Source organism: Periplaneta americana, chromosome 5, assembly GCF_040183065.1.
Source record: "Periplaneta americana isolate PAMFEO1 chromosome 5, P.americana_PAMFEO1_priV1, whole genome shotgun sequence".
NCBI lineage: Eukaryota > Metazoa > Arthropoda > Insecta > Blattodea > Blattidae > Periplaneta > Periplaneta americana.
In genome coordinates, this window is record NC_091121.1 from 92,951,094 (window position 1) to 92,978,929 (window position 27,836).

General features: G+C 33.6%; 1 protein-coding gene across 1 annotated transcript; it reads left to right on the forward strand.

Moving 5' to 3' along the window:
* The first annotated feature begins 818 nt into the window (after nucleotides 1–818).
* Nucleotides 819–25,597, forward strand: LOC138699998 (protein takeout-like). Its single transcript, XM_069826265.1, has 6 exons — nucleotides 819–946; nucleotides 12,073–12,165; nucleotides 15,466–15,613; nucleotides 20,273–20,406; nucleotides 21,664–21,810; nucleotides 25,038–25,597. Exons 1-6 carry the CDS (start codon nucleotides 868–870, stop codon nucleotides 25,190–25,192), a joined length of 756 nt encoding a protein of 251 aa, XP_069682366.1. The 5' UTR covers nucleotides 819–867; the 3' UTR covers nucleotides 25,193–25,597.
* The last annotated feature ends 2,239 nt before the right edge of the window (nucleotides 25,598–27,836 follow it).

Genomic DNA, 27,836 nt, shown 5'->3' on the forward strand with positions numbered 1-27,836 from the left:
AGATACCGATACTTAATTGTCCATCGCAGTGGAGTAACGGTTAGTATGTCTGACCGTGGAACAGCGGGTCCTGGTTCAAGTCTTGGTTGGGACAAGTTACCTGGATGAAGATTTTCCGGGATATTTCCTAAACCCATTAAGAGCAAATGCTGGGTGACTTTCGGCGCTGGATCGTGGATTCATATCGCTTGCATTATCACCTTCATATCACTCAGACGCTAGATAACTCCACAGCAGTAGATACATTGTCGTGAAATAAACTAATTTTAAAAAATATATTTAATTTTATTGTATAAAACAAAAAGACGAATCCTTGGAAGTGAATTAAGCAAAACATGGTAGGATACATGAGAATGACCTCGACAGAGGCATCGGAAGTAAATTTTATTTCTAGATACATTGAAATATCCTTGTGCATTTAAAATCGGAAGTTGGCAGACTGATCACTTGTATTATGTTTTAAGTTACACACAAACAAGCACACACACACACTCACTCATTCAATGTGTAACTAAGACAGTAAAAAATTTAGTTGACCCACATGTGGCCCTCTCATAAATGACATGAAGCAAATGAAGACAGTTGGATTTGAACCCCTATTTCCTCGTTTTGGGTCATATCCGTTACTCTACATCAAATGAAACCGACTTCCTGAGATAACCCGGCACAAGGCTGCATTACTGCGCTACGCAGAACAGTGGACTGCCTTGGTGTCTGGTCATGAACTTGGGCATTTCGCTGAAAACCAGAAGCAACTTTACGACAGCCTTCTGGGTCAACCGGCCAGCAATCGGCATCCCCAATATATATAGCGGAAACAGAAGCACGGTGTGACTCGTGAAAGTGATTCTCATCCTGAACGTAGTCATGCTGTGCGCTTCCCTGTGGGCAACGCTGGTCGTCGCTTTGGCGTCCGTTTTCATCACGCCAGTGCTGGCAGAATTACGTTAGTATGAACATCGACGTGTTATTATTATTATTATTATTATTATTATTATTATTATTATTATTATTATTATTATTATTATTATTATTATTATTATTGGACTCTCACTTCGAGAGAGGAATGGAGGATAAGGGTGTTCGAGAATAATAATAATTATTTATTTATTTAATCTGGCAGAGCTAAGGCCAGTAGGTTTCTCTTCCGTCCAGCCAGACTCTAATCTAATTCAATACAATTGGTTACATAGTTATTACATTAGTATCTAGACCATAAAACAACATAAAAGTAAATAATGAAAGTTGGATAAGTAATGTTAGTGTGACAATAATAAACATTGGTAAGAAATAGTAATAATAATAATAATAATAATAATAATAATAATAATAATAATAATAACAACAATAATAATAATAATTGTAGTAATAATAATAATGAGATAATTTCAATATTTATTCTGTGATATATATATATATAACCATTAAACAATGAGAAACCTGAAACACCTATTATTGTTAAAAAGAATTGTTAGAAAAACATTTCGTTAGTCTATTCTTAAATTGGTTTGATGTCTGACAGTCCCTGACATTACTCGGTAGGGAATTCCAAAGCCGAGGAACAGCCATTGTGAAAGAAGATGAATATGAGGATGTTCAGTGGGAGGGAATGGATAATATTGAGGAGTGTTGTGATCGTGTGTCTAGGTTATGATGAGTGGATAAATTTTGAAAATGAGACGCAAGATAGACAGGAGTGCAGAAATGCAATATGTGAAAGAGAAGGGAAAGACAGTAGATTTTCCTATGATCTTCTAGACGGAACCAGGACAACATTTCGAGGGATGGTGTTAAGTGATCAGCCCGGCGAATATTGCAGACGAAACGGACGCACATATTATGAACATGTTGTAGTCTCTGCGCTGAAGTAACGCTTAGGTCAGTAAGCAGAATATCACAGTAATCGAAGTGGGGCATCACGAGTGTTTGCACTAACATTTTTTTTCATGGAAAAGGGTAGAAAATTCTTCAATAAGGTGTTTAGGAAAATATTTGGGGCTAAGAGGATGGAGTTATAGAATAATGGAGAAAGTTACTACACAACGCAGAATTGCACGCATTGTATTCTTCACCTAACATAATTAGGAACATTAAATCTAGGCATTTGAGGTGAACAGGGCATGTAGTACATATGGGTGAATCCAGAAATGCATATAGAGTGTTAGGTGGAATACCTGAGGAAAAAAAGACCTTTGGGGAGGCCAACACGTAGATGGGAGGACAATATAAAAATATATTTGAGGGAGGTGGAATATGATGTTAGAGACTGGATTAATCTTGCTCAGGATAGGGGCCGATGGCGAGCTTAGTGTGAGGACGGCAATGAACCTCCGAATTCTTTAAAATCAATTTGTGAGTAAGTATTATTATTATTATTATTATCTGCCTTTAAGGATTTAGTGTTTCTTGTTAAAATGTTGAACCACTATTAGCAGTGCGACTTCGTGGCTATTTTTGTGCAAGCCCCTCAATGAAGACAACATAAGACAAATACAAAAAAAGGAAAGATCGTGACTAGAACTTGGGTGCGCTGAATTGTTGTCTTGAATGATATCACTTGAAACATAACGGAGTACATTATTATTATTATTATTATTATTATTATTATTATTATTATTATTATTATTATTATTATTATTATCATCATCATCATCATCATCATCATCGTCCTTGCAGGTATTAGGCCTAGTGGCCTGTTACGGTCTCCGTGCATCTTATCAGGGGGCGTCCCAAAGATCGTCTTCCATGTGGTATATAGCGGAGAATTTGTCTTCGGAGTCTGGAACGGTCCATCCTATTGACATGGTTAAGCCATTTTTTTTCTATAGTGGTTGAGATGTTCATAAATAGGTGTAATTTTCAATTCTTTTGTAATTAGTTCATTCCTTTTGTGGTCAAGCAAGCTGTATTATTATTATTATTATTATTATTAGTAGTAGTAGTAGTAGTAGTAGTAGTAGTAGTAGTAGTAGTAGGAATAGTGGTAGTAGTGGACTAATAAAGTGCTAATGTTTTCAAAAGTTTGCATTTTTGAGAAAATGTGTCAACGTATGGTCTTGACGACTGAGTTATTTCTGGTGGTTCATTCACTAGACTAACAAGGTACTAATGTTTTCAAATGTTTGCATTTTTTAGCAATATGTTAACGTATGATCTTAACGACTTGGTTGTGTCAGTTGGTACGTTCATTAACAGTTAGTATCTGCATACTAGTGTAGTACATTTGTTTATGCTCGACCATCCCGAAATGTAGTAATTATACACCTGATAGCAGCCCTTTAATGGACCTCATTAAGGTACACCTATTCATTAAATTTCAGGTTTTCCACCAATCAGAAACCACCACTGTAGCAATATGAAAGCGCAAGTATCGATTATTCTCGGATATGCAATCGAAAGACAACTAGCGAAACGTCACGGAGGCTGGAAATCCAATACTGTCGCAGAAGGTTATGTTCTGTTACTATAATAATTAGCGTTAATTGTAAATAAATTCAATTTGTCATCTCGTTTTTCAATGTCTAAATCAATATCAAGGTTATATCAAGATTAATGTTCATTTTACTCTCTAGATTATATCAAGGTCAATGACATTTGTTCCTCGGAAAAAATCAATACTTTCGCTTCTGTGCACATCTCACAATTTACGAGATATTGCACAAGGTCACTTCCGCTCCCCAGTCAGTTAAGAATAATATGAATACTTATGAATAATTTCAAGTTAGAAATATGGTCGAGCAAAAAAGTCGTATGAAACTTGCCTATAATGGTAATTAAGACGCTCATATGAAAATTATGAAACTCGCTTGCGTTCGTTTCATAAACATACTCGCGTCTTAATTACTACCATTTTAGGCTCGTTGCATAATGTACTATTGTAAGACAACTTTCCGTCGCCTACAACATTATTTTCTGTATGTCTTGTCTACAAGGAGTAGACTTGTTAGCCTATTTCGTCCTCATGCGAGTACATCTTGCCATTTGGGTCTTGGTGTGTCTACATTTTTGTAACCTCTGAGTTTATAGTTTAACAAATATCGAAAATCCGTTCTCTATTCGAAATCAATCATACACAATGGGGATTTACTCGACATTGGTGATTCTCTTTTGTTTACATATTCTACAAGGTATAGCGGCAGATGAATCAATGTAGTCCGTACATTTCCAAAAATGGTTGAGAAAAATTAGTTATTATTTACTTAAAAAATTTAGCTAACAAATTGTTGCCAAATATTGTTAGTTCGACTGAAGTTCACCTTCCTTTGGATCGATCTTTCCGAGGGCAGTATTGCACTGCCACTTATCAATAGACAACGGCGGTCTCTCACGCAAATAGCTGGTAATGCAATTGTTTCACAGCATTCTAATGGAACTAGTTTTTACTCAGTTTTCTGTTAATCTGTGTTTGTCTGTCACGCACAGAGTTTACATATTAATTTACAACTTAATGTTCAACGTTTCATGTATTGTGTAATTAGATTGGACTCCAGTGATAGCTTAATATAGATCTATTGCTTTTTTATTGGAAAACTTACATTTATTTCCAATTGATACACATTCAAACAACAAGTCCGTAATCTTTCACAGGTAGGCTAGTTAGCTTTGTAAATTAGCCTACTGGTTTTGTAACATATTATTATACGTAATAAAAAATTTCGTATAATTTAAATTTGAAGGTTAGGAAGAGGAATTAAGGAGATAATATATATATTAACTTTTGGTAATTTTTAGGAGAGCGGTTTTAAACATTTATTGTTGTATTATTTACTTGTATTTATTTTTATATTTTGTATATTATATAATTTTATATTTCTGTTTATTTTATATGTTTATATCTATTGTTATTCTTATCATTTCAGTTCGTATTCTTGCAAATCTTTTCAAAATGGTAAGCCTATCGGAAAACTTACGTTTCGATGGTTTGAATAATCTAATTTTCCTAATTTTTTGTGGAAAATTTACTAATCTCCTTTATTCTCTTTGATCTTCATTTTACATTGAATTGCCTATTAAATTCTTATACTTATTTAAATGAAAGTTTTGTATAAAATTAAGAATGGAATACGAAAAGAGAATCATTCTAAAAAACAAAACTGGAAAAGTAAGTAATATTGTTGACGGCATAGGCGAAAGAAACAGGTATATTTTACAACCCAATGTCATTTTTTGCAGTGTTTGTTATTTTTAAAGCGCACTTGCTTACTGCCAGTACCGGATGTCTGATTCATTAATTGGTTAGTCATACTAGCATGACAACTACACTCGCCACCTGACTTCCCAAGTGTAGGAAGTATCAATTTTCATACTCGAATCAATTACGTCGCGTTCCAAGTGTGAGACACTGCATCAAAGGATATGCGGATGAAGAAATAAGGTGTTGATGGTGTTGATGATGATGGTAATATATCTTCTTTAAGGAGAATTGTACATTAAAACACAAAAAATTATTATGTTTTACATGTGGTAATAATTAAACTTCAGATGCATGAAAGCTGCACCTAAAATTTTACGTAACTGATTAACTAGCGGACTTACTCGTGTTAATTATGTACGTTTGTGTGGCTTACAGCTGTTTCGGTGCTTCATCACACCATCCTCAGAGCCTATTAGATCTCGGCTTCATCTAGAACTTCTCTGCCTGTTATGTGGGTGCGTTTGATTGTTGTAAGGTGTTGAAAAGTGGAGTCAAATAGTGTGTGTGTATGTGTGTGTGTACTGTGAACCAAAAACTCAACACACTAGAACAATACGAAATATCGTATACAAACACACTAAAACACACCCCGATCAAATTCTCAACACACAGATCAATTTCAGTACACACACACACTATTTGACTCCACTTTTCAACACCTTACAACAATCAAATGCACCCACATAACAGGCAGAGAAGTTCGAGATGACGCCGAGATCTAGTAGGCTCTGAGGATGGTGTGATGAAGCACCGAAACAGCTGTAAGCCGCACAAACATAATTAACACGAGTAAGTCCGCTAGTTAATCAATTACTTATATTTAAGTGTTAAAAGTAGTGTACGCAAGATTCAAAATGTAAAATTTTACGTTATAATGAAACCTTTGGGAATACTTTAAAGTGAGACATGACTCTCGTATGCAAAGTTTCTATTTTCGTTGCTGACAAATATTGCAACTGGCAGTTAATTTCTGTTATTTTGACAGCAGCGCTTGCTTTTGAAGAAACTGCTAACGTTCATGAAACGATAGCGAGTGTTATTTGAAATTTGTAGATCTTTCAAAAGGTCTGTGCTTCTGAGAGAAGCTTGTTTTTAAACTCCCTCAACCAAGCACCACACTCTGAAATTATCACTCTCGAACAGAACTTGTAGGCGTAAAAAGTTCCTATTGAGATGAACTACGTATGAATAAAATGGTTTATTTATAGAAATGATTGGCGTAATGTATATCAGCATTTAATTGATATCGAGAGACAAAAGATTGAGCTTCAGTGTTCGAAAAAATCCTCACTGCATTTTAAATCAAACCTCATGCTTAACTGACTATATAAATTTCTTGTACCAAAGATAGTAGAGCGGGTTTGGTATGGTTAAGATTGGATGCATGGAAGGGTCATAAAATTGTCACCGAAGAAGTAGACCGCATCTGTCCATTATGTGTGGAAAAGGAGTCATGGGAATACATTCTAGCGCATTGTAAAGAAATAGAGCATCTTCGAAGAAAAATCTAACACCCTCGATGATAGATCGTAATAGGGGTTCGCTTGCATATCCTGACCTCATGGGGAATAGAGAAAACCAAGAAAAGATTGAATTGTTCATCTTCAAAACGAGACAGCTTAGTACATCACCTGTTGCAGTTTATTACACGAACTGACGAAGGCATTACACGAATATTGATAATTATTGAATCATACACTTTTATGTCTGTCAATACGTTAGGTTAGGAAATATGATATAATGTGTTTTGAATGTACTATTGTATGTTTTATGGAAAATGGTTGGATTTTAATCGTAAGTGAAGGAGTGTAACCTACAAAGCAGGACCTGTTTGGCAAAAAAAAAAAAAAAAAAAAAAAAAAAAAAAAAAAAAAAAAAAAAAAAAAAAAAAACATACGGCCAAAAGACCCGTGCACTTGAAATTCTGTTAGTGTAATATATTTGTATGTAGATAACTATTGAATAAATCCACATTATTTGAAATTTGAAAGTAATTAATAATTATCAATATTAATAATGTTATTGATAAATTATACAGATAATTTTTTAAATAAATAGGCCTATTATATATTTTAAAGTGGTATTTGAATTTCGGAGTTTGTTCTAATCATTTCATGCAGTCATATGAAATAAATTTTTAGGTTAGGCCTCAATAACCGTAAGTTGTTTAGCCAAACAAATGAATTTAATGTTGCCAGACAAAATACATTTTAATATTACTCGTAGATAAAAGATAAATCATAAATAAATAAATAATATTCATTATTGTTTCAGTACATAGCGTTATGATTTTACCTGCTTTGGTGATATTTGGAAACAGTTGGCAATATTGAAAATCGGCCATATTAGTTTTTTTAGGAATTATTCTTACATAAACCCCACTATAGTCTATGCTACTTGGTCTTTGCCTGTATTTTCCGGTGTGCCTTTCTTGAAACGTACTTGGTCGAAGATAGTTCCTTTCCCCACTGTACTGCGGGATCTTCCGACTTCCTATATTCCACGCAATACTAATGGAGCCAATTGTTTTCACAGACATTAATTTTTGTAAGTCTGATCCATTAGTCCACTTAGCCATTGATGTCCTCATAAATGCTCAAAGATAAACGTACTTGAAAATTCAAGATTCTAGCGAGAAAAAAACTCAAAAAAAGGCGTGAGAAAACGTATAAATGTATTAAATAAATATGAGAAAGAGTACAGAAGGAAAGAGATAAATAGACAGAGTTTTTTAAAAATGTCGGTTCGCTTAACTGGCTAAATAATTAAAAGTGATATTACTAATGAATTTATAACAAACTCATAAAGGGAACTCAAAAATTTTAATCGTACCTACTACTAACGATGCATAACACTGGCCAAGCTGTCTAAACAGTTTATAATCAATGAGTACTAAATAAAACAATCATATTCTCATCCAACACATTACAATTATCGTGCAGTCTTAGTCATCCTTACTGCTCTTACTTTACCGAATGTGACAAAAAGTCTGTCAGACATGTTTATTGCTATACTTACAAAATAGCTTACAATGATCCACTTTACAGCAACACGAATTAAGCGCTAATTGACCATATCGTTTTTTGTAAAATAATTTGAAACACAAGAACTCCTTTTGAGCAACATGATTGAAAAAGAAACATTCAATTGGAAAGGAGGAGAGTACAGTGAAAATAAAATAAGAAAATGTTGCAATTGAAGGTTGGCTACATTTCCAGCCAATATTTATAGTAATGCTGTATATCCCATTTGGATTCTGTCCAATGCCGTGTTTTAATTGTGAAAAGATGTCCACATCTCTTAACTTGCCATTCTGGTTTCCAATCATACTGAAATAGGCCTACTGACCACTATAACAAAAATAATGTTTGTGTCATGTTTTGAAGACTACGTTACATTTCTTCTGACTTTTTGTAGAAGTCGAAGGTTTCCAGTGAGGATCCGTCAAGTAGAACGAGGCGTTTATAAATTCAAAGTTTTTTTAAGTGAAAATGTATTTCTATTTCCATGCTGAAATGGAACCTGAGTGCACTAGATTTTAATCCGTATATGCTATATTGACAAAATATCATTATTCATTATTTAATTGTTTATAAAGTTAATAAGAAAAAATCGTTCGAATTTAACTGATTTTGTTGATATAAAAATAAAATATTTCTGTCTATTCGTTCTTATGGATTTAGTTAACGTATCATTCCTTCAAATTTCTATTACATAAGAATTCTGAGCATCAATCAGTGAATTTATGTCAATGTATGTGTAATAGTACGAGTTAGAGTCGTGCACAACCAGTTACGAAAAATAGAAATGTTATATTGCTACTGAACGCCTGGCGCTATAGACAGTATACGAAGCTCTTCCATCTCGCGGAGTGGCCCAATGCTCGGTTTAACGAATGTCCGAGTCTTTATCGGGTAGACGGCTCTGGATCATGAAAGAAGACAATATTAAGCCATCCAGGTGTTCCAAGAATCGTTGCAAGGACGCGATTATTATCGTGTGACTTTCAATTGATATTTCCTCCTCTCTTCCCATTGATTGATTGATTGATTGAAATTTATCAATTCAGAAAAGAAGATGACACACTAAAGATATTGTAAGCTACAGAATAGTTATTATTAGGGCTATGATTTTGATGTCCTATAAATCATGAAAAAATGTCCTAATAACAATGCATTTATGACCTAAAAATCTTACAAAAATGCCCTTAAAAATGCTCTAAAAATTGATCTTACATAATTGGTTTAGTAGGAAAAGAAGTTTTGTACTACTTAATATTTAGACTAGTAATTAAATTAAATTCTAGTACCAACATTTAAGTTTATTTAATTTTATATATTTTTTTCTAAGTAGTACACTTTAATTAATTATTTTACCTAATGTAGTTTCCATGTAGTCTACCACAAGGTCACTCTTATCCGGAACTAGCAGGCATAGAGGAGTCTACATTGAAGGGGTGGTTGGACTAATACATTACATGGGGTGTACTACGTTAAAATGGCAATATTTGTGTAGAAAAACGATTAAAATATTATAAAAAATAAATGGGTATTAATGACAAAACATGAAGAGAAAATATCAAAGGAAATAAACATTAATTTACGTTAATAAAGGCGATTTATGGGCAAAATTAAATGAAAATGCCTAAAAAATGACCGAATAAAACAAAAAATGCTCCTATGAGTTGAAACAGCCAGAAAAATGCAAAAAATGCCCAAATAAATATGTCTTAAAACACTTAGTTTATCACATAACACATAAATACTAAAGCAGCTATGTTTCAGGCTTACTAGAAAAAAGATGCATTTTCATCAAAATCCTAGCCCTGGTTATTATACAGAAACATGAGTTTCCAACCAATACACACACACACACACACACACACACATATATATATATATATATATATATATATATATATATATATATATATAGGGGAGACTGTTGTACCTTTAAACACTTTTCACATTTTATTTTTTTTAATTTTGGGAAATGAAATATTTGTAAATGAAAAAATGCTTGAAATAATTATTGAAGATTCCTTTACAACTTCCTATATGTATTTTCGTGCTTTACAGATCTATTAAGGATGGAAAAAATAAAATGAAGGGATATGTAATGTGTTCAAAGGTACAACAGGTCCATGTACCTTGGAACAGACCCTCTTGTAAGTTGGAACACATGGAATATAGGTGGGAATATAATTATAAAAACTGACAATCATATTTAAAATGTATTTGCCATCATAAACCTGAGTAGGCTTCTCTGATTGACTTTTTATTTCCTGGAGGAGCCATAACTGCTTCAACAGCTTTCTTCAAGGCATCCTGATCAATTGGGGGCCTCTTAACTCCAGACTTACTTCGTGACATGATCTTAAAATAAAATAAAAACAAAAACCGATAGCATCGTGTACTTTGAAACATGTTGCATGGTACAAGATGTTTTGTGTTCAAAGGTACAAGAGGGTGCACTTTTAAACAAATATGTCACCCAAAACTAGAGATTCAAATAAATCATGGATTTTAAAATATGTTATTACTTACCAGATGATAGGGAACACATCGTACTTGAAAGATATTAACAAATACGATCTGGTTTTGTGTTAGAAAACATATATCAATGAACGAAATGTTTACTTTTGGTACTAAAAAAACTTCTTTTGTCCACGGAACGCACATTTTGCAATAAATCAAACTGAAATTACGACCTGAGCTACTTAACGGCTTTCTCTACGATCTACTTCAGTTTGAGTCTTCTAGGTGGCAACAAACATTAAAAAACAAAAACTGTTCAAAGGTACACTATGCTAAAGGTACAACAGTCTCCCCTATATATATATATATATATATATATATATATATATATATATATATATATACATGTTTCTGTATAACAACTATTCTGTAGCTTACAATCTCTTTAGAGTGTCACCTATATATATATATATATATATATATATATATATATATATATAATACATAATATATATATAATACATAATATATATAATGCAGCTACAGCTACAGAGATGAAAAAATCTACAGGGAAACCTGGCTACTAAACAAAGTTGTCTTTTCTTTCCAATGAATGATCCGTAAGTTATGTTGGTCTATCAAGAATGAGAGAGATTTTCACCGCAAAGCAAAAAAGTTTCATCCTGGCAGCTCCAAAGAGGGACAGACAGGCAGGAAGACAGGCAGAAAGGTCGAGGAATCCTTTATACAGAGAAAAATTACACTTAATCAGCTACCCCGTTTCACTCACAATTAAGTTTTGTCCTAATTCTGCATAAAATGACAAATTATTGCATTTCACACTCCTCGAATGGCAACTAATTCGTCCATGAGTTCTTTTGAAGATAATATGATCTTATGATCATTGAATCAACAACAAAATTATCATTACCATAGCCATAATAGCTCTTGTAGCTCAAGTATAGCCTCCCTAACGATAACCTTTCAGTTATTAGTCCTTACTCTCACATTTATAAGGTCCATCCGTACATCATCTAGCTATCTTATTTTCGACCTGCCAACTCTTCCTTTACCAGCTGAATTTGTAACCAGAATGGTTCTTGGAGTATTATTAAGCTTATTATTATTATTATTATTATTATTATTATTATTATTATTATTATTATTATTATTATTATTATTATTATTATTATTATTATTCCTTTTGCGTAAGTTTCCCAACCATTACAATCTTCTGACTTTAGTATCAATAACAACTGCTCTCTTTATACAAATTATGGAGTTTGTAATAATTCGCCAGTTCCATGGTCACATATCGTAGGTTCATATATTATTTTCTTTATATAATTGCAATAAATACATGTAAATGTATTTTTCTGAAAATCTTCTTTTCTTTTTCAGCGGATTATGTGCCCATTTGCAGATTAAATAACAGAGAACTCAACACATGCTTATTAAATGCCACAGTCACACTAATGCCTTATGTGGCGAAAGGTAAGTTGGAAGACTATAGTAATAAGTAATAAGTGATAAGTGATAACTCTCTCCAGTATCCTAACCTTCGTTACATATTTCACTTTTCTTTTCTTTTGGCTATAAACAGAATCTTTCGTTAGGAACGCAACTGGACTACTGGTGACAGGGACATGATTTTGAGATAATTTCATGAATCATACGTTTGTTCAAATGTCAAGCAAATCTAACACAGAACAGTTTTTTATTCCTGAAAACTTTGGTTCACAGGACTTACGAAGTTTTGCACTTTTACCAGCGATATACCAAATTAACCAATGTAAACTCTGACACCATAAACGGTATTGATGAATTAATAAAATGTTGTTGTACTCAGGGGCGATTTCTCAGGGCATGCTATGCTTGCTGCGCAAGCCCAATATTTTCGTAGAATGTGTATTTCTCAAAATGGCGTTATGTACATTAAAATTTATTTTGATTTTTGGAATACTGTATAGACGTAATACCATCCGCAGGTATCGCAACGCTTGCTCGTTTCTCAGAGCTACAGGAAAGACATAGAAATAGCGAGAATATAATGCGCGCGCAAGTGCCTTCCTCCATAGTCCGTCCTAGGTGCATTATGTGTTGTTTGAAGCTCTGGTCCGAGAGCTACACCAACGACTATTTAACGTTACACAGAGCAGTATTGACAGCGGGAATGTGCTGTGATTTGCGAGTGCAATGTAATTGTATGAGCGGAATGCATATGTTAACTGCTGCATGTATTATTAATTCTTAAACATTAATTTGAAGTATTGCAATGAGTTCGGAATTGTGTGTCATTGAAACCTTATTATTAAATCCATTTTCCCGAAGGACTATTCAAGAGAAGACAGACATTATAGAAAATATGTGCGCTCGTTCTGTGCAGTTCAATACAACAATGTGCATTGGTTGGCAGGGTCGAAAAAACTAAATAAACTGTTTTGTTGGCCATGTTTGTTATATTATATCGAACTTCTACATCTGATAAGCGAATATGATCAATGACTCATAATGATTTCATAATTATAAAATAAAGTATTTATGTGGGTCTGATTATTTTTATTAATTATGAATTATTATATCCTCCCATCTTCCCCTATGAATAAAAGAGCAAGCCTAACTTTCGTGACTAGCATTCGCCCCTGTGTTCTACTAACAACCCAATTCAATAAAATAACTATTTTTACAACATATATAAGAACTGGTGTATTAAATCCATCATGACTCTCGAGAAAAGTCCTCTTTCCTCTTCCAAAGGAAAACAAAATAAATAAAACTCTTGAAAGTGACAATTTGGATGTTCATGTGTTTCTAAAACACACACTGAAGTTAGTAATACGCCTACGTAGAAATAAAGTACATTGCATGAATTCCAAAAATGTTATTTTTATTAAACGATATAGTCACAGTACAAACTATTGGTGTTCTCTCCAGGAAAAATGTTATATTAGTCAGTAGGTTGATCGCAGTTCACATAGGCAGGTTTTATTATATTATTTTGGTAATTATTAGGCCTACTATAACATAAGTTTATCTCGAAGGTTCTTCCGGGAAGAGTTGGACCACTATAAAAGTTGCAACTCGTAGATACAGATGTACATCTACAGAGGAACTAAGTTCTTGAAAAAGTAATGACTTTATACAGGAGGTACCGTTTATCAGATTAAGATGTGGATCGCCAGGGAAACGGGCGATTTTTAATCACGCGTTACACAGTATTGTAACAGATAGAAGGTGCTTTTATTTCTCGTTATATAGCTGAAGCTATATAATTTACACAGCACTAAACTATTAGTCACCATGGAGCAGTGCAACGATACACAGCGTGCATTTTTCAATAAATTCAAGAACAGTTCTTCTTCAACCTTGTCTTTTTTTTTTCATAGCTAAACTTGTGGCCTAAAAGTTTGTAATGCACACTTCGATGGCATGAATATTAGGCACACGATCATTGTCAGTGATGGGTAAATTCCTGGAAAATTTGTTATTAGAAATATTTCCGAGAATATTACTCGAAAAACTTTCAGTCACACCAAAATGTAAAAATTTTAAAAATTAAATTGTATTATTGGAATCACATTAGAAACTGTGTTAACCTGAGACTTTTTTCATACGTAAAATACCGGAAACAATTAAATATAGACTCAGATATTGTCTTTTTTAATAATTTGTTTGGAAACATTACAAAAATGTTCTTTTTTCAATTCATCAGCACTTATTTTATCGTTACTTGAGATTGGAGATAAAATACACAGAATAATACAAAAAATGTGTAATAGAGGACAGTCTGAAATACCCCTCAAGACATATTATTTACTATAAAGACAAATTATGAAATAAGAGGACAGTTCATATTACAGAATCAAATCTTCAGATAGGTTTGGTCGAAAATGGATAAAATTAAATTTGCTTACCAAGATCATAATAATATTGAGTACCAGTAACTTCATGATGAGATCTTATGAATTATTTCATTAAACAGGATACGTATGCAGAAACAGGTTGAACTTCTAATTATTCTATACAGCTGATTATTCCTAATAAACTAAAGGGCATTCACAGCAAAAAAGTCCTGTTATAATATGAGTATTGGAAATATTTTCACAAAAATTAGTATTTTTTTTTTCAATTTGTTTTATTTATTATACGATTTGATCTTGTGGAATACGGGAATAATCATGCTATTACAATCAATACTCGCTACAATCTATATTTCCCTTGAGTTGTAACTTGTAAGATTTGGCAAAGTAAAGCAAATTAAGCATTTAAGAATAGTAAAAATAATCCCAATCTGGAAATATTCCAAAAAAATCAACCGGGAATATTTCCAAATAATTTTTTTCCCGCGGGAATATTCCTGTTCCCAACACCAATTATGATGTCTCGAGATTGAAATGCCCAAGAAATTCTCTTCTAGCAGAGTCGTAACTGCAATTTATTTTTAATTCTTTGATTCTAAATGCACACAGTGTACCGTTCCACTGCTCCATGATGACTAATAGTTTAGTGCTTGTTTAATGGCAAGCTTCTGCAATGTAACGACAGATAGTAGCACCTTCTATATGCTGCTATGCTCGCCAGTTTCCCTGGACAATCCTGTACTCTTTCTATGTTAGTCAACATGACTGCTAGATTTCATACAGTTTATGAATTATTTCCAAGATTGTAGTTCACCTGGAGAATGATTGGTGATTTAAATTACGGTACTTCAAGTTTAGCAACATTAGGCCTAACCTGCAAGAATGGAGGAAGTGACAAAGTAACCTTCTACTGACAGTTCCCTACTGCTTGCAGGCATTCCGGAACTCAACATCCCTCCCCTGGAGCCGCTCTTCATTCCCATGGTGAAGCTGAATCAGGCCACACAGTCGGTCAACTTCCAAGTGGCCTTGAAGAACCTGAAGGTGTACGGCCTCAGCTATTACGTCTTCAGGGACGTCAAGTATGTTGCGTAGGACAGCTATTTATTAAGCATCTCAATCTTAATGCGTCCTTATTTTAGCTTATAAATGAACCTCTATTTTCTGGAAACCTTGAATAAATCCATGTTGTAAAAAATCAGGACATATTCAGAAAAACAAACCAGCACGATTTCATCTCTTGAAATGCTTCCATATTCTTGCATGAGAAAGTTTTGATATAATGTATGAAAGGATTTTTAAAAAGGGGAGACATTTTTTTCATAAATTAGTTCATAATAACACCTTTAACGAACTGTTTATTAATTAAAATATCACGATTTCAAACTTTCTCCGGCATTATATATCACATACGTATTTATAAACTTAGTGAAAGTAATTACCATACATTGTATTCCTAGTGAAACATTTAATTCATTATTCACTTTCTAACTCTCCGATTTCTTCTCAAATTTCAAATGGGTTAAACCCCCAAACCTCCCCGTTGTACATGACCTTGACTATATGAAATCGAGCCACTGGCGTAGCTCAGTCGGCTGAGGCACTTGCCTGCCGATCCGTAATAGCGCTCGGACATGGGTTCGATTCCTTCTTGGATTGATCACCTGGTTGGGTTTTTTCCGAGGTTTTTCCCAACTCCAAGGCAAATCTATGACGAATCCTCGGCTTCATCTCGCCAAATAGCTATCACCAATCCCATCGCTAAAAACCGAGTAGTTGATACAGCGTCGTTAAATAACCAACTAAAAAGAAACTGTTTGTGGTTGTGATTATTCGAAAGTAAAGACAATTTTTAAACCACTAATACTTTGTTCAGATAAGATTTATATGCAATAAAAAACAAATTCCTGTACAGGCAATTGGTAAAATTGTAAGACACGACTAATGTAAGTTCTATTGTTTTGTTCTTCAGCTATTAAACAGCGTTTCTTCTGTAAAAAATTCATTTAGAGGTCTAAATTTTTTCGGGACATTGTAAAATGTTCTTTTGCGTTAGTGGTAAAACTAGCCAGGATGGGAAAAATTAAATAATAAATCAAGGAATACGTATGTTACGGATGTCTAACATCTCCATTTCTTTTTAATATTTATATTGACGTGGCAATAAAACAATGCAAAAGAAAATTAAGGAGAAATTTTAGAGTAAAACAAACAGTTTTAAATACATTTTTATTTGCAAATGATCAAGTGAGTCCTCTAGAGTCATAACTCACAATATCATATATATATATTCTTTAATAATTCAATAAACTTATATAAAACAAACAATTTTACTTAAAACAGTCATTAAACATAATACTCAGAATTGAAGCATCCGTTTCCAAAAGGATCCTTGTCCTTGCTGTTTAATTTTAGCGACTGTGATAAAAACTTCTTTTTTTTTTAATTTTTGGTCGGAAAATGTTAATGAAACTTTTGTATTTTATTATTCATGATTGTAGAATGGCATTCTGAAAGAATTAACTCCAAATTCTTATTGCTTTTGTTGAAAATAAGGTTAGCCTATTTACTTGGACAAGGGTCATTTTGAAATTGTTTTATGGACAAGGGCTATTTTGGAACTGTTTGAAATGGACAAGGAGCATTTTATTTTTGCAACATTTTATAAGCGACAGAGAAGAACAAAATATTTAATAGTAATAATAATAATAATAATAATAATAATAATAATAATAATAATAATAATAATAAAGAATCTATGTTATCTTGTTTAGTATATAAATACTGAAAAATATAAGCAATTTGGAAGCCTAAATAACATAAGTGTATATTTCGGTCATCTCTACTAAGGCAAAGAAGAAAGGCCATCAATAAAATTAACACAAAATTAATGAAAAATGAATGGAACACAATTCAGAATTTTGATAAATCAGAGTTATCTATTAATAGCAAAATAGCAAATAGCATTTACATACCCGGCCCAGGAACAATTTTTCCCTTGAAATTATTCAAATCTGCTTTACAGGGAGCTTTACCTGAAAGACTAGATTTGCATAATATATACGTCACTGTGTATGTTAACAGAAAACTACAATTCCAAGTCACACAGAGATTGTGTGCATTCGATGTGGGTCTCTGGCGTTTCGTCAGCCCACGCGAGTTGTGTGGATATAAAGGGAAAAGTTGAGACGGTGTCGGGTGGAGTTCCCGGGTAGCTCAGTTGGTAGAACGCTGGTACGTTCAACCACAGGTCTCGGAATCGATACCCGGCCCCGGAACAATTTTTCCCTTGAAATTATTCAAATCTGCTTTACAGGCAGCTTTACCTGAAAGACTAGATTTGCAGCATTTACATTGTCTCTAGCCATTGGCAGTTTCGAGATCTTCCATGAAACCCCCCTCATTTTCATCTTCACATGGCAACTCAATTGAACATCGCTGACAGTCTTAAGTTGTTTGTATAATTCCAACTATTGAAAGTTAGACCAGGCCTCTCCAAAGTGCAGATTCAGTAAGCGTTGGACCCTTTCCCTTAAGTGAGGGTATCACTGCACCAGATAATCACCTAACCTCACTCTCAAAACTTGTAGATGGCTGCTGCCGTTAATCCATATTCCTGATAAAGGCTATGATGAATTAAAACGTAATAATTAATGCAATGATTAAACTGAGAATATGTGAGTAAAAATAAAGTACGGTAAGAGAAATAGAAGCCTACAATACACCACTTACCTCAACAAACAAGATAACTTTGAATATGTTTCACAGCTGTACTGGTAGTTCAAATTTATGTGTTTCTTATGCTATGTTGAGGTACTACTAATAGAAATATATTAAATTATTGTATAAAGATGTTTACTTCTCTGTACAATTAAGCATTAAATCTAAGATGACAAATCCAAATGAGAAACGGACAAGGGAACTTTTGGAAGTAAATGTCACATTCTTCATAAGCTCCGCAATTGGACAAGATTCTATTTGTTCCTGTACTGATGACTGCTGCTATAGTCAGCCATGATTGATTCTCTGTTGCGGAGAAGGGGCATTTTGAATCTGTTCGTAATTTTCAAACGCTTTTTATACAGGTTTAAAGCGTCTTCGAACTGTAAGACGTGTTTATTTAGATAGAGAATGATCACTAAATGCAGGGATATCAATATCTCAATTTCGAAAAATTATGGACAAGGGCGCATTTGGAAATGGACGCCTCAATTATAGTAGCTGGTATATTTAAAATAATTTCCGTCAAATGGTAATTAGTGAGATGTAAGTTTTTGCTTAATTGCCAAAAAATAAGTTTTTGGATATTGTGAGTTATGATTCTAGAAAACTCAAGTTATTCTCGTAACTTCGGTACATAACCTCAGCGAGCAGTGGCTCAGCTACAAGAAATTACCAAATGCTCTAACTTGGAAATATCAACAAAAAGTTATAAAATTACGGAATTTTGAAGGCAAATGGCCAATCAGATCCAAAATAGTCATAATTTGACAGTGGATGCGGGATGACTTAAGGAAAAGTGAAGTTGTTTCGTAGCAGAGTATATGGCACGTGCCGCGCCGTCCGTCTTTTGTGTACCTGGCGAGTACAGCAGTGTACATAACGAAGGAACCCCGGTCCGTTTACAGTAACTTTTCAACGCAATGTGTGCAGTTGTGTTATCCTGCTCAAGTATTTAGTACGCGTTGAATATGTTCTGCTGATCCATTCATAATGGCAAAACAGAGATACGAAATGCAATTAAGAAGTATGAGAGTGACATTTTATGTATTAAAGAAGACAATATCGTGTGTAATGTATGTAAAATTGAAATAAAAACCAGAACAACTCAGGCTATAGAGAAACATTGCAACAGTACATCGCACAGGAAATGCGTTGAAATGAAATCTGAGGAACCATCTACATCATCATCATCATCATCATTTAGTTGTGCGGGTCTAACGACACGTGCAACATGATGCTCAGTAGAAATATTCCTCTAAAGAAATTGAGTGATCCCCTTTTAGAGGTTTTCTTCTGAAATTCTCTCGATACAAAAACTGTTTAAGCGATAGGCGAAGACGATTCAGCTTCGACAACTTACGAGAATATATCGTCGTTTACTGCAACGCTGGTAATTGCATCAATGATGACGAGGACTGAACCTTGCAAGGTATGTACTACAGTACGTTATTTTTCTTTTTCTTCTGACTGTACGGAGATACAGTAGCATGTTGACGTCATCTGTTTACGTTTAAAACCTGTTCAGCCAATGGTCTGAATGAAAAAAAATGTAACATATAGTAAATGTGTACTTACATTCAACGATAAGTCATCCCGCATCCGCTGTCTAGTCATAATCGATACGCTAGTGGATTAGAAGTATTTTGGAACAGTCGTAGATTTTTAACATTTCAAATAAAGAAGGTAAAACGTAGTTTGGATCATCATGTGTCCATAGAATAATAGAGAAAAGGGAGTAGATTCAGAAACTACTGCTAACACAATGTCATCCAGAAATGGATAAGAAGGATTTTGGAACCTGGTGTCTCAAATTATTATTTTCTTCGATCGAAAAACCAGTGTCTTTGAATAACATATCTCCAAGCAAATTTTGAAGTAGCCCAATAAGTATGGTGCTCAGGTTTATCCCATCCCCCCATTTGTAATCCATAGCATATCATTCCACCATCCTACAGCATATTAGTGGTGTCACAACACAATTCTTGCTAGAATAATATTTTAATAATAAAATGTTTCAGTTTGGATATGGATATGTTGGTCGTCAGAGGTTCCTTGCATCTGCCACGGATCAGCCTGGAGGCTGACTACAACATTGAAGGACGTCTACTGTTGATGCCCATCAAGGGAAATGGTCTCTTTTCAGCCAATGCTTGTAAGTATTCAAAATCAGGAAAGAAATAAGTCGTCTGTCAATATAAATTGTTATAAAGTATACTTTCTACAGTGTCAATCACTTGAGCTGAAGCTGATTATCCAAAAATAAAATATCTGGCAGGCCATAGTTTTCCTAGTTTTCTACCGTTTCCAAAATAAATATGAACCGTTATTATAAGTAAATACGTAAGTTGAGATTAAATTTCATACAGTAGGCTCATTTCAAATTAAAGTACTCTCTATACCTTACCTCAATTTTCACTTCCAGAATTGTGTCAAAGTATGGTTGATACAATGATCCCTCTAACAGTTTCAGCTGGCCTAAGAAACCGGAATTCGCTACTCATTATTCATTACAATTCCCCAAATTCATCAATGGGCATCAATTCCTCGAGAGTGAAAAGATTCGAGTTGCTTAGTATGGACAGATAACGTAGGCTGATGGGACGTCGAGGGTAGAGCATTAGTATACAGCTCACTTCCATTCAGTGTAGTTTAGTGCATGAGAATGCAGTAGGCCTACTCATTATAACAGCGAATCTTCAAAAATAATACTTCTGTTAAGAAGCAATCGTGCAAAAAGTGTCATGCTAGATTTCCACGTAAACACACTGGCGTTCAACAATCATTATTGTTCCTATCATCATCATCACCATATAGTGCTGCTGATGCAGCTGGCAAAATGTAGTTTTTAAATTTGTTACAACTTCAGGTCCAACTTTTCTTTTCTTTCATTTGTATACGTACCTTATTGATGATTCCCATTTCGTAGAACATTACTTTTATATATATTTATATATTTTATATATATATTAATTGAATGCTTTTCACTTATTCTTACTTTCTTATTCTGTCTTCTAGCCTACACTTTCAGTTATTTTCTAATTTTTGTACATAAATCATCTGTACTGATTATATTCGTGAACTTCGTCTATGAATTTTCAAAGATTTAAACAACTGTTGCATACCCGAAGAGTGATATGTTTTGGCTATTTCATAATTTTTTTATTGTTGACGTGACTGATTTTAGGATCTCTTTTAGGAAAAGGGTTTAATGAAGGAAATCTTGTATCACAAAAATAATGACAAGCCCTTTTGCCCGTCCATCGGAGAATTGTCCCCAAGACGTTTTTTTCCATCTTTATTCTTTTCATCAATTTATTGTCATGAAATCTTTCAGGTCAAATATTAGTTAAATAATATAACAAAAAAATAGTTGTGCTAGTACAGTATTAAAACTCACTGCCTATTTCAGCCAATGCGATGGCGGATTTCAATATCAAGGCGCGCCACCGGGACGTGAACGGCACGTTGTACCTGGAGGCCGCTGACACCATGCTCAAGTTCTCCGTGGGCAAGGTCAAGTTCAACCTGGACAACCTCTTCGACGGCAACGAATTAGGTACGTTGTTATGATTTACTTCTTTACGTACTCGCTGGGTTTTTTTGGTAACTTTAATTTTCCAGTGGAATCACAGAGTTATTTTCTGAGATGCAGTGCAGATACAGACACCCCATTAATTCGAACTTAACTAATTCTGAATTCGCGGTAATTCGGACAGCTTTCTTTTTTACACAAGAACTAGGAGATTAATATTCGAGTTTAAGTTTATTGCTAGTAAAATAACTTGTACAAAATTATAAACAGAAATCATCTCTAAAGGAGTAAAGCTAGTGCTCAGGGAATTATTCAAACACAATTAACATACACTTAACAAAGATAAACAAAGTGAATGCAAAGAGTGAAAAACGTAGTGATGAATTCAAAGTATTCAACGTAAAATTCATTTAGATACGTTAACTGAATGTGAACTTTAATCCAAACTATTGGAAATTTTATTTTGCCTCGACAAAATACCTCATTATGTTTATAAAGAACAGCACCGCAAATATATGCAGATATTCATTTCTTTCTTTAAATCAGTCTGAAAATTCTAAAGCTAGTAGGCCTATTTACGATAAATGACTTGGACTTAATAATTTCAAACGTACTCTTTTTCAGTATTAATGATCTGTGCTCCATATGTTTGTAAAAGCCAGTTACAGTATGAACTTCCTGTGCAGTAACTAACTTGAACTAAAGAACTACAAACTCATTCCTTTTTTAAATTAATGTTTTGTGTTACAGATGTTTTAAAGTAGAATGATTAAATAGTAATATCATCATTTTTTTTAATTGTCGAAATAATCATGTTCCAGTCAATTTATATAATTCGGACTTTCAGTAACTCAGACTGGATTTTCTCCAATTAGTCCGAATTAGTGAGGTTATACCACAATCTAGTATATACAGTCAAGAAGCTCAGTACGTAGTAAATATGCATCCATAGATAGTTGCTAACCACTAGGATCGCTACTATCGCCTCATTACAGACAATGCGAAATAGTACCTGCACAGTCTATTGTTTCTAGTGCCCTCATAAACTCAAGCTTCGTGACTGTATATACTAGACTGTGGTTATACTGTATTTTCTTTCCCACTTTGCTTCGAAGCAGGAGAACATTACTTTCATTTTAAAGACATTGTTTAAATTTTAAATAAAATAAAAAAAAATCTTGACATAAAACTAAACAAAAACCTGCAATTTAAAATAACATTTCTTCCTGGTGGCCTAATGGTCACTATGCTTGCAAGTAATGTCATTTGCGGATGATATAATTGTGATTATTTCTAATGAACAATATGCCCCTTTTGTAAACACTTCTAATACAACATTAAATCTAATAAATGACTGGTATAGTGCAAATAAATTAGAACTTACTAATGATAAAATATGTGTAATAAATGTTAATACATAATACAGTGCTGAGTTTTCCTATGATGTCAGATTAAGTGGAACTTTGCCCAAAGATTCTATAAGCACAAAGTTTCTTGGTTTAGAATTAGATAATCATTTGTACCGGAAAACATAGAATAATTACCGGTATATTACTTCTGAATTGGGCTCTATCTGTTGCGCATTAAAATACTCTTCTTCTTTTGACAATATAAACACGCTTAAAATGTCATACATTGTATACTTTTATTTTATAAAGAAATATAGATTAATGTTCTGGGACAACTCACCTCAAGCTAAAGATATTTTTGTTTTACAAGAGAAAGTCTAAAGAAAAATAACAGGTGTGCATAAAAGGACATCATGTAAAAACATTTTTTCAAAATTTATAAATACTGATCTTATTTTTTCAGTAGTATGTTCATTCTCTGACGGTGTTTTATGTTAAATATTTAGTATTATACATCTTGATTACACAACTTTTAACACTATATCACTTTGGAAAACGTATTATGTGCCTTTCACGTGTTAAATTTTATGTTACCTTGTTAATATGTTTCGGCCTGCTATTGGCCATCATTAGAACTGGTTGTTGCTGGTCTTGGCGTCTTTTGTTTTGTTTCCTGTGGGGGTGTGTTTGTGTAGTATAATGTGGAGAGTGCTTCCTCACCATCGTCATTGTCGTCGTTTCATCATCATCATCATCATCATCATCACCATCAATTCATTCATTCATAGTTTTCTGCCCAAGGGTAGTTCTTTCATTGCAAACCCAGCATTCTCCAATTTTCCCTCCTTTATGCTTTCCTTTTCGTCTCCGCATATGATCCATATAATTATTTTAATGTTGTCTATCATCTGATATCTTCTTCTGCTCCAAAGTTATTTTCCGTTCACCATTCTTCCCATTGCATCCTTCAGTAAGCATTTTCTTCTTACCCAGTTATACAGCCAATTTCTTTTTCCTCTTTCTGATCTATTTCAGCATTATTCTTCCTTCACTCACATTAGGATTATTTTTACAGTCATTCAAATCTCATGACTTGTTCCGGGCTTACTGGACGTTCGAAATCGTTTCTAGAAATATTTACAATATAATCATAAATTTACAATCAGCGGCTTAACCTCAAGAAGCAATGACTCTCAGTCGCTTATAATGTAGTATGTCGAGAAAAAATTGTCACACTCATAACAACACAATATTCTTATATTTCATTTACATTTTATTGCTTTACTATTACCACTATTATTATTATTATTATTATTATTATTATTATTATTATTATTATTAAATCTAAACATTGTATTGTGGGAGCCAGCCGTGACTTCTCGAAGAAAGATTAATATTTATACCGCAACAGTTAAAAGTACTATTTCATAATATGGATCACAAACATGGATTTTAAAAGCAAGAAATTTAGAGCAATTCTGTCGTCGATTTGCAAAAAGGAGACACGTCCAAAATAACGAAGTGTTGAGAAATCGCAAAAAACCATAACAGACTTAAAAAATTAAAATGTTCGTGGATCCTGAATGTATGTATCCATAGTGACCTAATTATAAAAAAAGTATATCAACATTTTAATTTGTTAACTTCGTTATAGTTTTTGCGATTTTCCAACACTTTTTTTTATTTTGGACATGACCCCCTTTGAAAATCGACGACAGAATTAAACTCTACAGAAATTAATTTTTAGCGATGCGACGTTCAGCTAGGTGCCTAGGACTGACAAATTTTAAAATGCATATTACTATTATTATTATTATTATTATTATTATTATTATTATTATTATTATTAAATACCGATATTATTATACAACAGTTGATAAATAATTATATGTAATGTTGCAGGTAAAACAACAAACGCTTTTGTTCGCGAAAACTCTCAGAAGATCTTTGAAGAAATCAGACCAGCTGTGGAGTCCGTGGCCGCTATGTTGGTGGACGACACCTGCAACAAATTGTTCAGAGCGTTTCCAGCTCATGAGCTCTTCCCCTACAACTAGTTAAGTTTGTCGCAAGATTCGACAGTCTCATTTCGAATGAAACGAAATGGTTACTATCTTAGACACTAAGAACAATACAAGTCAAAGTTATTTTTGTCTGTAGCTTAGGAATTGACTCCATTCTGCAACTGTCATGTACAAAAATGTATATATTTTCTTTTACACATTTTAAAAGAATGCTGAAGAAAAGACGTAGATCATTACACAGAGAAGACTAAGAACAGTGTCATAGTCATGTACAATAACTTTATTAAGTGCCAAATGGTAAGTCCCTAAACACTTAACTACTCTGTTGTCTGAAGGATTTTAGTCAATTGTACAAAGATAAAATGTATTAAGTTATTATGCATATGTATTTCTGAATGGACTTATGTTGTAAATAAAATATTTATTACTCTATATTAATACTGCATGTTATTTCAGAATTTATGAAGTTTATGGTTGTACAATTTGCCTCATTTGTGATGACCTGAGAAGATATGTATCATATGCTCAACTCCCTTACAATTTCTTTTAGTGTTCTCTTGAAAGCTCTGAGAGGGAAATTTAAAGAGAGAAGCCGTCAATCGAACGGTTATAGAGTGACACCACAGTCTAAAAAAAATAGTAGTCTAGTATATACAGTCACGAAGCTTGAGTTTTGAGGGTGCTAGGAACAATAGACTGTGCCGACATTATTTCGCATTGTCTGTAATGAGGGGATATTAGCGATTCTAGTGGTTACCAACTATCTATGGATGCATATTTACTACGTATTGAGCTTCGTGACTGTATATACTAGACTGTGGTGACACGCTGGAGACTCACGTTGAAAGCCCTACTAGTATTATTTCCTAACGTCTGAGTTTGCGAACGTGCAAATTAAATGCAGGCTTCCTCCGGGTACCTAATTTCTTCTGTCATCCTTGTTCCACTCTGCTCCGTTTTCATTATCTTCTCTTATTATCTCTAAATATTATATGCAGTGGAAATGAGACATTTGATTAATGTTCGTCATCATTATTGCCTGTATTCGCAACTTTTCATTCTATTTCTTACTATAACCTCCATCCATCTGTATGCTCACGGTGTATATTTATTTATTGTCAAAATGCCTTCCACTGAAGGTAGTCCTAAGACTCGATATACACGCAATTATTAATTTCGGTATAGAAACAATAACTGTTTTTTGTATGTACCATTTACATATCGTCGGATTACAAGCAAAACACATTAAAAATATTACGTCTGAGAAAAAGGCGTTTTGAAAGATCTTAACAAAACTGAATCTACAAAATATTATTTTTACCAAGTTATTTTTCTTTATGTGTATTTAATTTTCCAATTCTAAGTTTATGCACATACATTATGTACATTTTACATTTTATACAACTTTTTCTCAGAAGTAATATTTTTGACTTAATGTGCTTTGCTTGTAAACCGACTATATTAATTTATGTGTAATATGGTTGTTGCATTTTAATGTAAGTGAGGGGCTGTTATGTAAAGCATGTACCGTCAAAAGATCCGCGCAGTGGATTTAAGGATAAATTCTGCAAATCTTATATGTGTAACTACTGAATAAATCCATATTTATCTACTTTAACGTTATCCTGGGAAATCAAACAATTCTTTGCCCAGTCACCTTACTGAAAAATATTATTTAGTAGGATATTTTGTCCCATATATTGAAAATTTTATATTTACTGAACAGTCTACGATTATTCAAATAGGCTATGAAGCTAGATTGTCGCTTTTCTTGGTTTAAGGTCTGCGTCATTTTAATTGTATAATGAAGTAATTTTCACTTGATAAAATCAATGCAGAGATTGCGTTATCTGCTGTCTTTATTTAGTCTTTTGGACAGCCCTATTCTTAATTCTTACCGTCTTCGTACGATAATTGAATATAAATTCAAGATATTTACAGGCTATTGTTTGGATATTGTATTCGTTGTCCTACATTTCACAACGCGGAATATTTGTCAGCTGTCTTGAAGCTCGCTTACTAATCAGAATATCACAATTCCAGCCTCAGCAATCTCTTTCCGGCCAACGTAATGTATACAGATACTATTTAGCCTCCTTCAAAGAATGTTGATTGCTAACACATCATACATGCTTGATGAAGAACTTAAAAAAACTGTTAATATGTGCTTGTGATGGCCTAATATTTTAGATAGGGACATCTGTTCGGCAGGATTCATTACTGCGATGGTATACATAGTAGATGAAGATTACGTCTAGCGAAGTTTTATTTTAATGATGGCGAGTAATGGCAGATAAATTTTGCCTATAGCCTTACGTTGTAAATAAATTATTTATTACTCTATATTAATACTGCATGTTATTTCAGAATTTATGAAGTTTATGGTTGTACAATTTGCCTTGAAGCGTTTCTCTTCATTTGTGATGACCTTAGAAGACACGTATCATATGCTCAACTTCCTTACAATTGCGTGACAAAAATCTATGACATAATTCGTCTGAGGTTAAGCCCAGGTATCTCAGGGCTGAGGAAGAATGATCCACCTGTCAGTATTGGATTCACGAATTCCACTCTAGTCACCTGTCGGACTTGGACGATCATCACATATACAGTAAGGGCCGTATTCATAGACATTTTTAGCGCGGGCTTCCGGTGGATGATCAGCGTTTTTCATATT